The sequence below is a fragment of the Equus quagga genome, chromosome 15, assembly GCF_021613505.1.
Source record: "Equus quagga isolate Etosha38 chromosome 15, UCLA_HA_Equagga_1.0, whole genome shotgun sequence".
NCBI lineage: Eukaryota > Metazoa > Chordata > Mammalia > Perissodactyla > Equidae > Equus > Equus quagga.
In genome coordinates, this window is record NC_060281.1 from 73,446,322 (window position 1) to 73,461,915 (window position 15,594).

General features: G+C 40.7%; 1 protein-coding gene across 5 annotated transcripts in view; it reads right to left on the reverse strand.

Moving 5' to 3' along the window:
* Positions 1 to 15,594, reverse strand: part of HECTD4 (HECT domain E3 ubiquitin protein ligase 4) — a 183,327-nt gene that overhangs the window by 120,513 nt on the left and 47,220 nt on the right. For all 5 annotated transcript variants that reach the window (XM_046641289.1, XM_046641287.1, XM_046641288.1 and 2 more), the window contains exons 2-7: positions 11,771 to 12,288; positions 7,964 to 8,053; positions 7,216 to 7,346; positions 4,426 to 4,534; positions 3,366 to 3,504; positions 35 to 205 (exon numbers count right to left, since the gene is read on the reverse strand). In XM_046641289.1, coding sequence (XP_046497245.1) covers positions 35 to 205; positions 3,366 to 3,504; positions 4,426 to 4,534; positions 7,216 to 7,346; positions 7,964 to 8,053; positions 11,771 to 12,288 — 1,158 coding nt within the window. The remainder of the gene's footprint in view (positions 1 to 34; positions 206 to 3,365; positions 3,505 to 4,425; positions 4,535 to 7,215; positions 7,347 to 7,963; positions 8,054 to 11,770; positions 12,289 to 15,594) is intronic.

The following is a 15,594-nucleotide window of genomic DNA, read 5'->3' on the forward strand; positions in this document are numbered from 1 at the left end:
CTGGAAAGACACAAAATGAGAAAGTGAAACTTACCACAAGTTCAAAAATGTCCATGAAGACAGAATGCCCCTTAGGTGTTTTCTCATTCAGACTGGCAGGTGACCAGATCCAATAGAAGTAAGTGCCATCTGAAGAAAGGTGCACAGTGCTCATAGTACTGCCAACAGGGAGGTGATTGGCTGGCATTGGTACCATCTGGCACACCTGGACACAAAAGGAGAAAAACTTCATTTACATGACATACAAATTCTGATTAATTCTATCATTTCATTGTCAATGCCATTAAGTTCAAAATGAGAATTCAATAGGCTTCCTGATCAAAATAAAACTGATATGTATCTCTAAGAACAATATATGAAAATTACACGACAAAAATATAAAAGTTCATATAATGAGCCATGCAACAGATAAATAGGATTCTTGAGATTAACTGAAATTATATTTTAATAGGAAAAAGTATTTACTAAACACTTTGAATCTGCTATTCATGTGTGTTTTATCACTTACTAAAAACAAAGTTTTAGGGGCCGGCCCCGAGGCCAAATGGTTGGGTTTGCACACTCTGCTTCGGTGGCCCAGGGTTTCACCAGTTTGGATCCTGGGCACAGACATGGCATTGCTCATTGAGCCATGCTGAGGCAGCATCCCACATGCCACAACTAAAGATATCAACTATGTACCGGGGGTGCTTTGGGGAGGAAAAGGAAAAAAAATTTTAAAAATCTACAAAAACCCCAAATTTTTAGAGAAATAGTACTTTTTGAAAGTTCCTTAGTAAATGAATTTCAGACTATTAATTATATTTAAAGGACAGGAATTGTATCTTATTTATCTTTATATCCCCAGCACCTAATTCAGAGCCTAACTCAAAGTTATTTAATAAATATGGAAGGAGGGGAAAAAGAAGTCAAAAGGAAGACAAGAGGGAAAGCAGAAAAGAGGGAGAAGGGGAAAGGAGAAATAATTTTTAAAAAAATGAAAGCACATGCAAGATCCTAACTTAGCACATGAGGGCTTGGTGAAATCCACCAAGTCCATTAGGGGAAAAAGACAAACACCAATTCTCTATATTAGACATGAAGGCATGTGTTTCCAATACCAAACATTATTCATCCACAATGAATAAGCTTTACACCATTTCATATTAAATGTGTAGTTACATAATAATTTTTACTGCCAGAGAAAAGCACTTAAAATGAGAGAAAATGAGAACCAAGAAAACTACTGAGTAAGTTTTTTAAAAAAATCCAGGAGTAGGAACAGAACTGAAAATCCCAAAATAAAAATAATTAGAGAAGGTCAGATGCCTTCAGGGAACAGTAACAATGACCTTCAGCTACTCCCCCCCTTTTGGTGAGTCACTAGTTTTCCTAAGGTTGCTTTGGACCCTTGAACTCATATCATATGAACTTTTTTCCAGACTTGTTTTGTCTACCTCAAAAATAAAAATTCATTTAGTTGCTACAGCCACACTTCAAACTTGTAGTGCCAAGAAATTTAGAGAATTGACAGCTACTGATTGGCCTAAGCTACCCCCAAATCGCTCCCAGGGCACATATTTAGTGAGTGACAGCACTGCTTTCTTGGACAATGTAAACTGACATTACTTCAAATGTAAACCATGTTCCAAGATTTAACATCTGTCTAACTCCCAGGCTTATAACTCTATTTCAAATAAATATAGGAGATGTTCTCATCTATCTGCATTAGTAATAAGAAATGAAGTCAACTGGGCACCTATTTGTTAATTCATTCATTTTATCCATCCAACAATTACTGAGCACCTCTGGAGACACAGTGACGAACAAGACTCATCCTCGTTCTCCAGGAAAGGCATAGCTGAGTGACAGACAAAAAGAGATGGAACATCCTACTTAATTCCTAGATGTGACTACCCGCAGGGCACTCACTCCACAGATGGTAACTAACTGTTCAGTCCAAATTTGGTTGAAAAGCAGAAAGTTGTAGTGTAAAGAGCTCAGACTCTAGTGCTGAGCACCACACATTTAAGTTCTCATGCTGCTACTATTGGCTGTGTGGCCTTGGGCGAGTGACTTAACCTGTCAGAGCTGCATTTCTCCCTTCAACAATGAACACTTACTGAGTGCTTACACTGTGCCTAGCATCAATGGCTTTGTCTGTAAGATGAAAACTGCCATGGTTACACCTTACAGGCAGGGAAAGGAAATATATGTACATTGCTGAGGCCAGGCGTGGCACAGAGAGACACAGATAAATGGTAGTTACTATTACTATTCTCATCAATCAAATGCTAGGCACTGTGCTGCCTTCTAGGGACAGAAAGAAGAGTAAGACAGGGTCCAGACCTAAAGGTGTGCATGGCCTGGGGGAGGAGTTACATACAAGAGCAGGTAATTTCAGTATAATTAGCAAGTGCTGTGATAGAGTGCTGGGAGAGCACTACAGATGAGCTCTTAATACATAACCCACAGCGATCTTATCTAAACTCATTTCAAAGCTCCCATTCCCACAGAAAGTCTGTTTAGAACAAAATGAATAGGGAAACGATGCCTTCCCAAAATAGATCTGGCTGAAAAAACAAAAAGCCAGGGGCCGGCTTGGTGGTGTAATGGTTAAGTTTGTGTACTGCACTTTAGCGGTGCAAGGTTTGCAGGTTTGGATCCTGGGCACAGACATACACACCACTTATCAAGCCATCCCACATACAAAATAGAGGAAGACTGGCACAGATGTTAGCTCAGCAACAATCTTCCTCAAGCAAAAAGAGGAAGATTGGGAACAGATGTTAGCTCAGGGCCAATCTTCCTCATAAAAAAAAAAAAAAGCCAGTATTTATAACACCTTGACTCTCTAGAATTTTCTTTAATATCACAAAAAAAAAGTTCAGTATTGGCCTTAGAAACTCTTAGAGAGGGGCTGGCCCCGTTGCCGAGTGGTTAAGTTCGCGCACTCCGCTGCAGACAGCCCAGTGTTTCGTTGCTTTGAATCCTGGGCGCGGACGTGGCACTGCTCATCAAACCACGGTGAGGCAGCGTCCCACATGCCACAACTAGAAGGACCCACAACAAAGAATATACAACTATGTACTGGGGGGCTTTGGGGAGAAAAAGAAAAAAATAAAATAAAATAAAATAAAATCTTTTAAAAAAAAATTTGTTAAAAAAAAAAAAAAGAAACTCTTAGAGAACACATTCACTCAGATCATGTGGGAAAACTCTAAGACATTAGAGAAAAAACAGAATGCCCAAATGATGACAATTAGAAGGCTGCCACTCTGGCAGGAAAATACATCAGCTGTATTATTGTTACTTCTGATGTCAGGAACTTCCCCTACTGTCTCCAAAATATTAAAGACAATGCCTTGGTTTGGTTTTCTGTTTACCTGAAGGGTATTCTGGTCAATGACCTGGAAAAGGGAGTGAGGCTTATTATCAAAAGACGCAGGCCGGTGGAGAAGCCTGCCGCTGCCAAAAGCAATCCATCCTGGTTCCAGCTCCTCATTCCGGCAATACACAAAACCCCTAGGGAAAAAGAAAGGTATACAGGCTGAGTCACTGGGCTGCGTCTGAAACCCACAACAAGCTACAGCAGGCATAAACAATATTTTCAACCTAATTTTTTTTTTGAGGAAGATTAGCCCTGAGCTAACACCTGCTGCCAATCCTCCTCTTTTTGTTGAGGAAGACTGGCCCTGAGCTAACATCTGTGACCATCTTCCTCCACTTTATATGTGGGACACCTGCCACAGCATGGCTTGCCAAGCAGTGCCACGTCCGCACCTGGATCCGAACTGGCGAACCCTGGGCTGGTGAAGCGGAACGTGTGAACTTAACCATTGTACCACCGGGCCAGCCCATTTTCAACCTAATTTTAAAAAATGACTAAGTATGCAAAACATCTGAAAGACAGTGAATATATTACATTAACTTTGGGACTGACAAACTATGGTGAATATTAATTTTCCACAACGAATAAGAGAGGAGACAAAGTTGAGGAAAAGATCTAATTAAATACATATAGGGATCTCAAAATGTGGTTTCTTTTGGCAACAATTCATAGATCCTACATCCCAGGTGAAAATCACTGCCAATCCAATGTCAATTCAAGTACGAAAAGACAGAGCTAGAAAAATGTCCATTTATCAAGATGGAGAAGTCAATGGCATTGCTAGAGAAATCATGGTCATAAGGAATTTCTCGCTGGAAACAATGACCTTAGGCTACCAAACTCTTCAGAGTCAAAACAAAACTGAAATGTGTTAACACAGTGAGAGCAGGAAAGTGGCAGTAAGAGCACAATCATGTGAATTTGTTCAGACTTATTAAGTCACTAGTCAGTCTCTGGGGAGTCAGCATGCACCCCCCAGGGGTCTTCCTCGCAGCTATTAATGTCAGGAGGAAAATGCTCCAGCCCAATCATTCAGCAAGCGGCACGCAACTGACCTGAGAGTGCCATGTAGTCCAGACCCCAGCTTGCTTAGGCCTCTTCCGACTGAGTTAGTAGTATAGAGGTACAGGCCGTCCGCAGTGAGACAGCGCCCCAAGTCAGCATCTGAAACCGTTTTTCATAGGTAAATCGCACACAGGCTTTTTCTAATGAAATGAGAAACGTGCTTTCTCTAATGAAACAGCCACTAGGAGGCTGAGTGCAAGATAATCTCCCACTACGAAAATGAGTGCATCAATGTGACTTCCAGGAAAGATGGCCTGAAGCCCCCAATCCACGTGGCATCAGGACGAAGATCAGGGAAAGAGCGCAGATAGTTAGCAGCAGGAGGACCTGGTTCAGCCAGCCAAATGCTTTTTTCTTTCATTTTTTGAACAGCAAAAATACTGAGTCAAGTTTACACATCCCTTCTTCTAATCTAAAATGACTAGGAGTACAGTATTTTCAACTAATGATTTTGTAGTAAGAAAGCTATGAGCTTTCAAGAACCTGGGGCACTTACTAGGTGACGCTGGCCCTCTATGAACTTCAGACTCTTCGTTTGTAAGATGGGGATAATAATAAGTACTGCCAGAGGCACTGTGATGGTTAAATGAGATGACACAGGTAATACACTCATACTGTTCTCTGGTACAAAGCCAGTGCTCCATGAGCAGCAAATAATATTATGTTGATATACTAATGATTTGCATTGAATGAAAATCTGCTTCTGTGGATTTTCCACCCAGAGATCCTAATTTTAGTTTCTGGAGCCAAACAGCATAAAAGTATAATCTCTCTTCTATTTGAAAACAGCAACTATGTTTCCCCTTAGCTATATCTTCCCCAAGCTAAAATAAACAGTATCTCTCTCTATTATAGTAAATAGTTTACTAAATTATATTCTAAAGAACTTGCTTAAAAAGAGAGCTTATGGATAAAACTTTCAGTGTTTATTTCCATAATCATTCTATTCACTATATGTAAATGAAGTGTGCCTACTACTTGTCCTCCTAGTTGGAAGAAACCCAATGTCACAGCACTCAAATTAGTACCGAGTATGCTGTTATCTTAAAAATTCAGTCTACTAATCCGAGACAACTGGGACCAGTTCCTCAAAAAACAATCAATTAACGTTGGTAACCATTTCTAAAATATTAATTTCATGCCTTAAATATTTTAAATTAAAACTTATAAACATACATTTATTCAAACCCTTTAGATTAAGGCCCAAGGCCTTTTGAGTATGGGTCTGATGGGGAGCGGCAGTGAAGGGACAGACTAAACAATAAACAGGACTAGCCCAGAGCTGATACCTGTGGAACTGAGTGACGAGCATACAGGGTTTATTACAGTATTCTCTCAACTTCTGTATATGTTGAATGTTTCCAAATTAAAAGTTACGATTTTTAAAAAAATTATTATAAGAAAAACATCCTGTAGCTAGAAGCAAAACCAAAGGTTCAAAAGGGTGAAAAGCAAACACATCAGCTTAACACCATCATCCTCAGCAAGAAACCACTCCAAGGGAGATACTAAAAGGAGCGAAGGGAGAGAAGCATGAAAGGAGCTTTGGTTTCGTGTGAAGGTGTAAGTCTCAGCCCATGATGTTTCAGAACTTCTAGGGTACTGCAGACTTTGGGCTTCTCCTGCTGACTCTAGTTGAGGCAGTAAAGGTGATAAATCATATTTAAAAGTCTTCCCCAGTCCTCTGACCACTCTCACATGACAATCTAGAAGAAACAGTGAGAAGACTAGGAGAAGGCATGGGCCCTGGGACGAGAGCTGCAAGGGTGGCCTGTGGCCTAGACAGTGCCCCACGCCCTCACGGCTGCCCAGGAAGGTTGCCCCCCGATCAAGGGTATGAAATGAAAGGGTGGGCAGAATAGGCTCTGAATCTCACACCTACTTCACACCAAATTTTTAGAGATTCACTTTGTTGAGTCTTTGTAAAACATTCAATTATTTTATGGAAACCATTTCCTGGGGTTTTTAAAATTCCTATTTCATCGGCTACGTAATATTTAATGATATAATCACAAGAACAAGCACCAATTACAATAACAAACAGGTCTGGGAGCACAGTGGACTCTTGGCAAGGCTGTACCTCCACAGGCGGGAGCAGCAGTGCACAGACCGCCAAGAAGAGCCTACTGGCCCCATGGGTTTGGTGTGCCACAGTACCAGTCAGTACATCTACCAAGTGACCAGAGAGGCCTAATTCATCTGGCAAGTCAGTTAAGTGGAGGTCAATTAAGAGAGCTTCTGCTATTTGCGCTGAGATCAGAGAATAAACTGGTATATAATACTTGTGAAAACCGTGTAAAAACATTTAATCTGGCCCACTTTGTTTAAAGGAGATACTTAACAATTCAAATTATGCTCCCTTGAATAATCTCATTTTTTTGCTTTTAGGACAGGAGGGTTCATCAACACACACAATAAAGTCCAGAAGAAACAGTATCAGGCAGCAAGACATGATACTCTATTCGTGGACATAAAAATCCAACTTAAGGCCCCCATGCCCAAAGGCCCATGAACCGATTTCCGTAATTCACGCCTCCTTGGCAGGAGTGTAGGGATGAAACCTTTTCCTTGCGAGAGTAAAACCTATCCATTTTCTTACCTCACTGAGTATCAGCTTTTATACTTTTACTGATAAAGTAGACAATGAGCACACTGTATAGGAACTTTGAGCTCTTAATTAAAAGGAACCCAGAGTTATATCTAAATCGTTTGCCACAATGATCTAAAACCATTCTTTTTACATCTTAATTTCAATCACAAAACCAAAACCATTAGATTACCTTTATTTTCAGAACTGGAGCCAGTGTTGCTATCTGGTGCAGGCAACATGTCTTCATACCCCCATGATACTATGTGTTTGCCACCAAGCAAACAGGAGGGGGATCCAGGCCCCCCTTCCAAAAGCAATAGCCTAAAAGGAGAGATGGAGAATCACAGAGACACTGAGACTAACCCTTTCAGCAAGGAAATGAAAGTCTACCCACCATCTCAAAGGGCAGAAAACTACAATAGTTTCACACAAATATTATACATCTGCAAAGATATTTCAATATACTTTCAAATTAAAAAATTACAAAGCAGTGCTTATAGAAATGTTATAATAAAATTACAACTGTGTGTAAAATGTATATATTTTATATATGCAGGTGTTAGGGGGGTATCAATTGAGAAGCACATATACCAAAATATTAGTAGTAGTTATCTTTGGGTAATGAGTTTATGAATGATTTTCACTTTCCTCTCTATACCTTAACATATCATCATCCCAAAATCTACAATAAGAATTCATTACAAGCTATCACATTTTTAAAAACTGAAAAAAATAAAAAGTGAAAAATACATGCTCTAGGAACACTTTCAAATAATGAGACATACAAAATTCCTACTTAAGAAAATGAATGATAATATATTTATTTAAAAATATGAATCATTAATTGATAAGAGTTTAGAAATCTACTTGATAAGAGAGGCTTTCGCACAAATCTCCCTTGTGGAGAAGGAGGGTAAGGATCCGCAGTGGCGACTTACCTATACAGTACATCGGCTACAGGCAGGGACCCGAGATCAGTCTGTTTCTGTAATAGATGGACTGTATGGACAAAAGTTTTCAATGATCCCCTAAAAATAAAAGGGGGAACAGAAAATCATCAAAGTTGAAAAGTCAAATAATAAGGTTGTTAATGCTGATTTTATTTAACCACATGGGAAGATTCCAAAATGTGTCTATCTGCTTCTGCCAATCAGAAGATGTGTTGTACAAAATGTACTTGATTCTCACCTATTACCACTGGCTCACATAAAAACGTACTCTGTGAGTAGCAGCAGGCCAACTATGATGTTCTTCTTGCATTTGGAAAGGTAAATAATTTTCCCTTAACACAAAAGTTCAAATCATAAAGCTCAAGCACAAAACACGTGGCTATTGTGCTTGTATCCAATCAAGTCATTCTCTAGGCTAGGGAGAGATTTCACAGGAAGAGGTTATATTAAAAGTCTAACAAGTATTTCCAGGCTTAATTTTTTAATATCTTTGTTAGGTTCATTCATTTTACGTAACATCTCACCGAACCCCATCACATTAAATATGACGGAAAGGAATACATTCAAATAATTAATACTTTATGCTGAGAGGTGTTCCTTCTGCTTCTCCTACTGTGAAGTATGCAACTGTAATACTGGCAGAGCTCACCAGTGCCCCATTTGCTTTTGGTTCCCAAGACTTGAGGCTCTGAGAAGTCTGTAATATAGTCAGCAGGAACTAAAAGAAGGTACTTTTAAAAGGCACCAGACTTACCTGGCCAGATCCCAAGTACAAATCACCATAAGAACATTTCCTGAACCAAATGATCGCCTGTATCAGATGGACTGACTTCAGATCACTGCTTTATTCTCTTAGCCAAGGCTTTGACTGCCAGGTATCATATGCCTAAACCCCAAAAGAAATGGAATACCTAATGCTGGACCAGGCAGAGCTGGAGTCCTCCTCTTAAGTGCCCCTTTCATTATCTCTGTTGTTCAAAGAATCAAAACCAAAGAACAGTATAAGGCAAGGAGGCAGCAGACAGGGTATAAAAGCACAAGTTGGGAGCCAGAATGCACGGGCTCTGAAACCTGGCTCTGCCCCTCACCAGCTGCACCATCTCAGTCTTGTCATCGAACGCCTACGATTTTTGCTTCTTCATCTGTCCAACAGGGATACCTCCCTGGAGAACAGTGAGGGTAAAATAAAGGAGCCAAAGCACACTGCACAGTCTAAAACTAAGTCAACTACTAGGTATTATTACCTGCCAGACACAATCAGAGTTTAAGAGTAAAACTTAAACTCCTTCCATGACTCCTAAGCCCCTACATGATCCGGGCCCTGCCAACCTCACCTCCTGCCCCTCTTCTCCTACCACCGCAATCCAGCCACCCTGCCCACTCTGCTGTTCCTCAGCTGGCCCGAGCACACACAGAGCATCGGAGCTGTGCCACTTGCTGCTCCTCTTGCCTAGAACTCTTTTTGGCATAGCTGGCTCTTTCTCATCATCCAGGCCTCAGTTCAAAGGTCCCCTCTTCAGTAAGGCCTTCCCTGGGATCTCTAGCTAACGCTGTCCCCCACCTCCACTTCGTCATTCCCTATCAAAACACCCTAGTTTGTCTTCTTATAGTGAACACATCTCTCGGAAATTATCTTAGACGTGTATTTGCTGCTAGTTGTCTGACTCTCTCACTCTCTTGTAAACTCTGCAATTTTAGGGACCATCTGCCGTGCTCACTGCTGCATCCCCACCGCCTGGAAGAACACTTTGCACATGGTAACTGGGCAATAATTATTTGCAAAATGAATCACCCTGAGTCCATTCACCTGCAAGGTTAGAGACCAGGAATCACTACATCCCTAAGACCTAGCAAGGCTCCTGGCACATCAGGGATGTTTGGTAAATGCTAGGTGATTGAATGAATGAACATCTTCATAATTTTTTGGAAAAGTTGCTTTGTCTTTGAGAGCATCAATCTCAAAAGTTTCAATGTATGCCTCTAATAACTTCATTAAAGGGGATGATGTAACACTGAAAAGCATGTGACTTCTGAGGTAAATACAGTTCAGAACAAGGTGATAATATCAGCAATAGAATATAGGAACCATCTAAAAGAAAACACTCAAGAAGAAGAAAATAAAATATTCACCCCAACATTTCTGCTGAACGGAATTTGGAATCTCAAGAACATGAAACAGTATCAATAACCATGTGTGGCTCACACTGAATTTGGGCGCATAATAAAAAAGTGAGTTTTATGATCCTATGTTCAATAACTTAAAACGTTTTAAACTAAAGAGTTGATGATTATTCTGAACATCCTAAATCTGTTAAAAGATAGTCCAATCTAAAAGCAAACTTTCTCAAAATTTTGCATTAATAACAAAACTGTTTAGGGCTCAAAATTATCTTCTGCCTATGCAAAAAAATAAATAAACCCAAAACAAAGCCTCTACAGGGAAACTTATTTCAGTACCACCCAATAACGTCTCCAGAATTAAGCTCATGTCAGGATTTCCACTATCAACTACAGTCTTCAGGGATCTAAAACTAGGCTATGACAGTTTGCTGAGGGTAAAGAAATTGACAATAAACACTGGTGCCATTTTGTCTTAAAAACAGGCTGAAATTCAATCATTTGAAGGTCAAATCTGAAATCAAAATAGGAAAAGAAGCTTTTATTAGCTAAGAAATTCAAAATCCTCCAAGAAGAATTTTTCCACTTATGCTTTGTTAAAAAAAGGAAGAACACAATCAAAGAAAAAATTCTGAAGGGAGAGGTCACTAATCTGTCACTAATCCGTCAGACCATGATCCTAACTGGTCTCTAGACAAGGAGCTTACACAAAAGCAAGGGTAGTAAACTTGTTTCTCAAAAATATGTGCCAGTCATCCGGCAGGTTACTGGGCAGGAGGATGCAGAAATCCTCTCCTGGAAAACTAACTCCAGGGGCTGGCCTGGTGGCGCAGTGGTTAAGTTTGCATGTTCCACTTCGGCGGCCCGGGGTTCACCGGTTTGGATCCCGGGTGTGGACATGGCACCGCTTAGCAAGCCATGCTGTGGCAGGCGTCCCACATAGAAAGTAGAGGAAGATGGGCACGGATGTTAGCTCAGGGCCAGTCTTCCTCAGCAAAAAAAAGAGGAAGATTGGTGACAGGTGTTAGCTCTGGGCTAATCTTCCTCAAACAAACAGGAAAGTAACTCTAAGCACATTTCCTACTGAGAGTGAATCAATAACATCAGTGAAGGACAGCACACTATTAAATTTTGATATATACAGAGAGATCCTTCAATTAAATTAATGGAGGCATGCATCAGGGTCCAGAAGTATAATTTGTGACCAAGTCTGTGTGACTGAGTCCAGGTAAGTAAGAACCCATTAACTTGCTGATACACTCCTTATAGACACATATGAAAAAAGTTAAAAGCTCTATAAATTTTTTGATCATCCTTCCAGGAGAAATACAGATATTACATCCTCCACTAACTAACTCCCTGATGTAGAACACTAATCCATCTAAGAGGCGAGTAGATAATGGCAAGGGTTGACTCTCCATTTCAAGCTGTTTAGGCTGTTATCACGGTATAGCAGAAAGCAAAAACTTGAACTTGGGTTCCAGTTCAGGCTCCTGGTGCCAAGTTTTGGTGAAAGCATCTCACGCACTGTCAAGGCTGTGAAATTCAATACTGAAAACAAAGAAGGACTTCTGAATGTTAAGACTTCCATAAGATATGCTTGCCCTCGTATTCACTCACCCAGCCCAGGCAGCAGCAATCACAAGGTCACCAAGTGGCACATTTGATTTTCCTTACCTGGCACATGCCAAAGCCACCAAGGCAGCAGCAGCATTTTCTTTTTGCTTGTGTGGGATGTGTCGGCCCGTGTCAGAAGTCTCCTCTAGCCAGGAGCACAGCAAAGTTTCAATCCCATTGAGACAGTCAGCAGGCTCCTTGGTCAAGCTCAAAGGCTGGCAGTCGCGAAGGCAGTTCAATAGCACCTCAGCAGTTATGTTACAGAGAGAGGGGTCTGTTCTACTCTGGGACTGAATAAGGGGGAAGACCAGCAGCAGCCCCATCCGGGATGTGAAGGGCGCTTGCTCAGGTTGCTGCAACAAGCCCTGGCGTTTGAGCAGAGCCAAAGTTTCTTCATCACCCGAACTCTCCCTCTCATGCTGTTCTTCCAAGGCCAGCTGGCGCTGGGCGTTCCACAGTCCTCGCAAGGCATTCAGGCGGTACTCTAGCAGGCGGGCATAGGCGTTGCTCTGATTCCCACAAACAGACCGCAAACGTTCTGCTAATTCCGTCGGGTTCTTGGTCTCAAATGTTAAAATCTAAAATAAGAATAAAGAAGCGGTTGGTAGGTATTGTTTTCACCATTGCTTTCATGGATGGAAGCAAATATATCCAATTGTATCTAAAAATGGTCCACATCAAAAGTTATTTTAATTGTGACCAAATATGAAAACAAGTACTGTGGGGCCGGCCCCATGGCCGAGTGGTTAAGTTCCCGCGTTCCACTTCAGCAGCCCAGGCTTTTGCCGGTTCGGATCCTGGGCGAGCACATGGCACCACTCATGAGGTCAGGCTGAGGCGGCATCCCACATACCACAACTAGAAGGACCCACAACTAAAATATACAACTATGTACTGGGGGGATTTGGGGAGAAAAAGCAGGAAAAAAAAAATGTGCCGTAAAGTCAGGTATTTGCTGATGGAGACTTTTTTCCTGGCAATTCTGCTAATGCTCCTAATAAAATTGGAATTAGAGACCTAATTGAAAGAACCCAAATCATAAAAGAAAACAGTTAAGTGTGGAAGTCAGAAATTAATTCCAGTAACGTAGAAAATTGAGGTATAAATTTTTATTAAATGCTCTTGAGTTATAAATATCTCTATTACCACGTGGATTATCAGTGAAAACTGAACAAAATTTTATCCTCAAAACCTAATATCCCAGGGCCAGCCCCATGGCCGAGTGGTTAAGTTGACGCACTCCGCCTCGGCAGCCCAGGGTTTCACCGGTTCGGATCCTGGGCGTGGACATGACACCACTCGTCAGGCCACGCTGAGACAGCATCCCACATGCCACAGCTAGAAGGACCCACAACTAAAAATACACAACTACGTACCAGGGGGCTTTGGGAGAAAAAGGAAAAATAAAATCTTTAAAAACAAAACAAAACCTAATATCCCTACTATTAAATGATTGTTCATTGTTCTTTGATTTTGAATAACACTCTAATCTTACTACTGTGAATCCATTATTTCAAATGGTGACATGGTACAGATGTATCCAGCTCACACTGATACAGGAAGCACCACTATCAGGAGGCTTCCTCTAGATTTTCAGCAGCTGGACAAATAATAAACCCATGAAATCCTCAACCAACTAAGAAAGGAACCAGCTCTCAAGAACCAAACTAAACTTAGATGCAAAGAGTTTATGTATGTAAATTTGCCTAGGTTAAAATGAACAGACTGTCGTTACCAACAAACAAAGCAGGACACTCTAGGGGCAAGCACATTAAAAGACATTATCAGGTGCCAGAGGTGTCTGTTCTCAGTACACCAGAAAGTGAGGGTGGGAAGAGGCTTGGAATACAAGCAAAGAAAATTCTGGCAAGTTGTTGGCACTGACATTTAAAAAGGTCACAGTTCACTTTACTTCTCTCACAAACCCGCAAAATACTTTCTTTTACCTCAAATTTTGCCCTTAAACTGTCAGTCCAATAAAACGACAAGAACTTCCAGAGTAATGTAAACACTATAACTGTCTGGCCTAGCTATTATGTAAGTCGCTGAACTCAACTGAAAAAATGTTCAGTTTGAAAACAACAAATCCCAATTCAAAAAATTAACTACAGGGGGGCCGGCCCGGTGGCGCAGCGGTTAAGTTCGCACGTTCCGCTTCTCGGCGGCCCGGGGTTCGCTGGTTCGGATCCTGGGTGCGGACATGGCACCGCTTGGCAGCCATGCTGTGGTAGGCGTCCCACGTATAAACTAGAGGAAGACGGGCACGGATGTTAGCTCAGGGCCAGGCTTCCTCAGCAAAAAGAGGAGGACTGGCAGTAGTTAGCTCAGGGCTAATCTTCCTCAAAAAAAAAAAAAAATTAACTACAGGGGCCTGCCCGGTGGCGCAGCGGTTAAGCGCGCACGTTCTGCTTCTCGGTGGCCTGGGTTCGCCAGTTCGGATCCCAGGTGTGGGCAAAGCACCGCTTGGCAAAAGCCATGCTGTGGTAGGCGTCCCACATAGAAAGTAGAGGAAGACGGGCACGGATGTTTGCTCAGGGCCAGTCTTCCTCCGCAAAAAGAGGAGGATTGGCAGTAGTTATCTCAGGGATAATCTTCCTCATGAAAAAAAAATAATAACTACACATGTATCTCATTTAACTGATTTAAAAAAATGTTCATAGTTAAAAAAAAAAAGGTAACCAATTCAAACTCAGTGCCAGCCTGTCAGATCAGAAATAACATCTGAATGCCATAAAATTTCAACCAACAACTTAGCAATAAAAAGAAACAAACTATTGATACACACAAGTTCAATAAATCCCAATGGCATTTTGTTGAGTGAAAGAAGTCAATTTCAAAAGACTGCATCTGTATGATTCCATTTACATAACTTTCTGGCAAAAAATAAAACTATAGTGATGGAGAAGAGATCAGTGGTTGCCAGAGGTTGGGGGTACAGGGAGGGTGTGACTACATAAAGACAGTTTGAGGGAGTTTGGAGGGCAAAGAAACTTCCATATCCTGACTGTGGTGATGGTTACATGAATCTACACGTGTGTTAAAATTCAGAACTGTACACCCAAAATAAGGTCGATTTTACTGTATGATAATTTTAAAATAAAAGGGAAAAAAATTCCAACAGGCTACAGTTGTATTCAACTAGGTATCACTGGGTAAAGCCATACTGCAAGTCACATTATTCAAAATAAGAAGTAGGGATATTTTTACTTAGTTTTTAATACAACAGGATTGAACAAATAATGATTCTTTAAATGTCCTTCACCATCAAGTTGTATAAAACTGTATTTTCCTACCTTTTTGTCTAGATTCAGCAAACACAAATTACCCTTTTGATTAATTTTCACATGGCAGCAGATAAAGTAACTCAAGTTCCTCAAAAAATGACCACATTTCAAGGGCAATCATCTACCCTGAAACTGTAATCATACCCAAGGAAGCTAGATGGCTTTTTTCTTTATAGGATCTCCCCCCAAAAATCAGTAACCAGCCTCCAACATTATGATCAACAACCAAAGATTATTGAGATATTTTTTAATGTTGTGAAAAAAAATCACAAAATTTTAAATTTGATCATCTTCTCAATTATGAACATCTAAACAAGAAATTCTGTCGCATTCTTAAAAGCTTTCCAATACTGACTTTGTGATTTCCAGCCAATACAATTCTCTGATATAAAATACATATATACATTTTTCCTTATGGCACAGTGATCAGCTACCTATGCTATACGAAGCAACTACTAAAAAATTCAACACAGGCTTTTATTGGACTCAAGAATCAAAGATCAACTCAGTAACACTAAACCCAACTATTTATTTTTATTATCAATCTCAAACAAAAGTGATTTTGAAATATGATATTTCCTCATTCATAAAATGATGTGC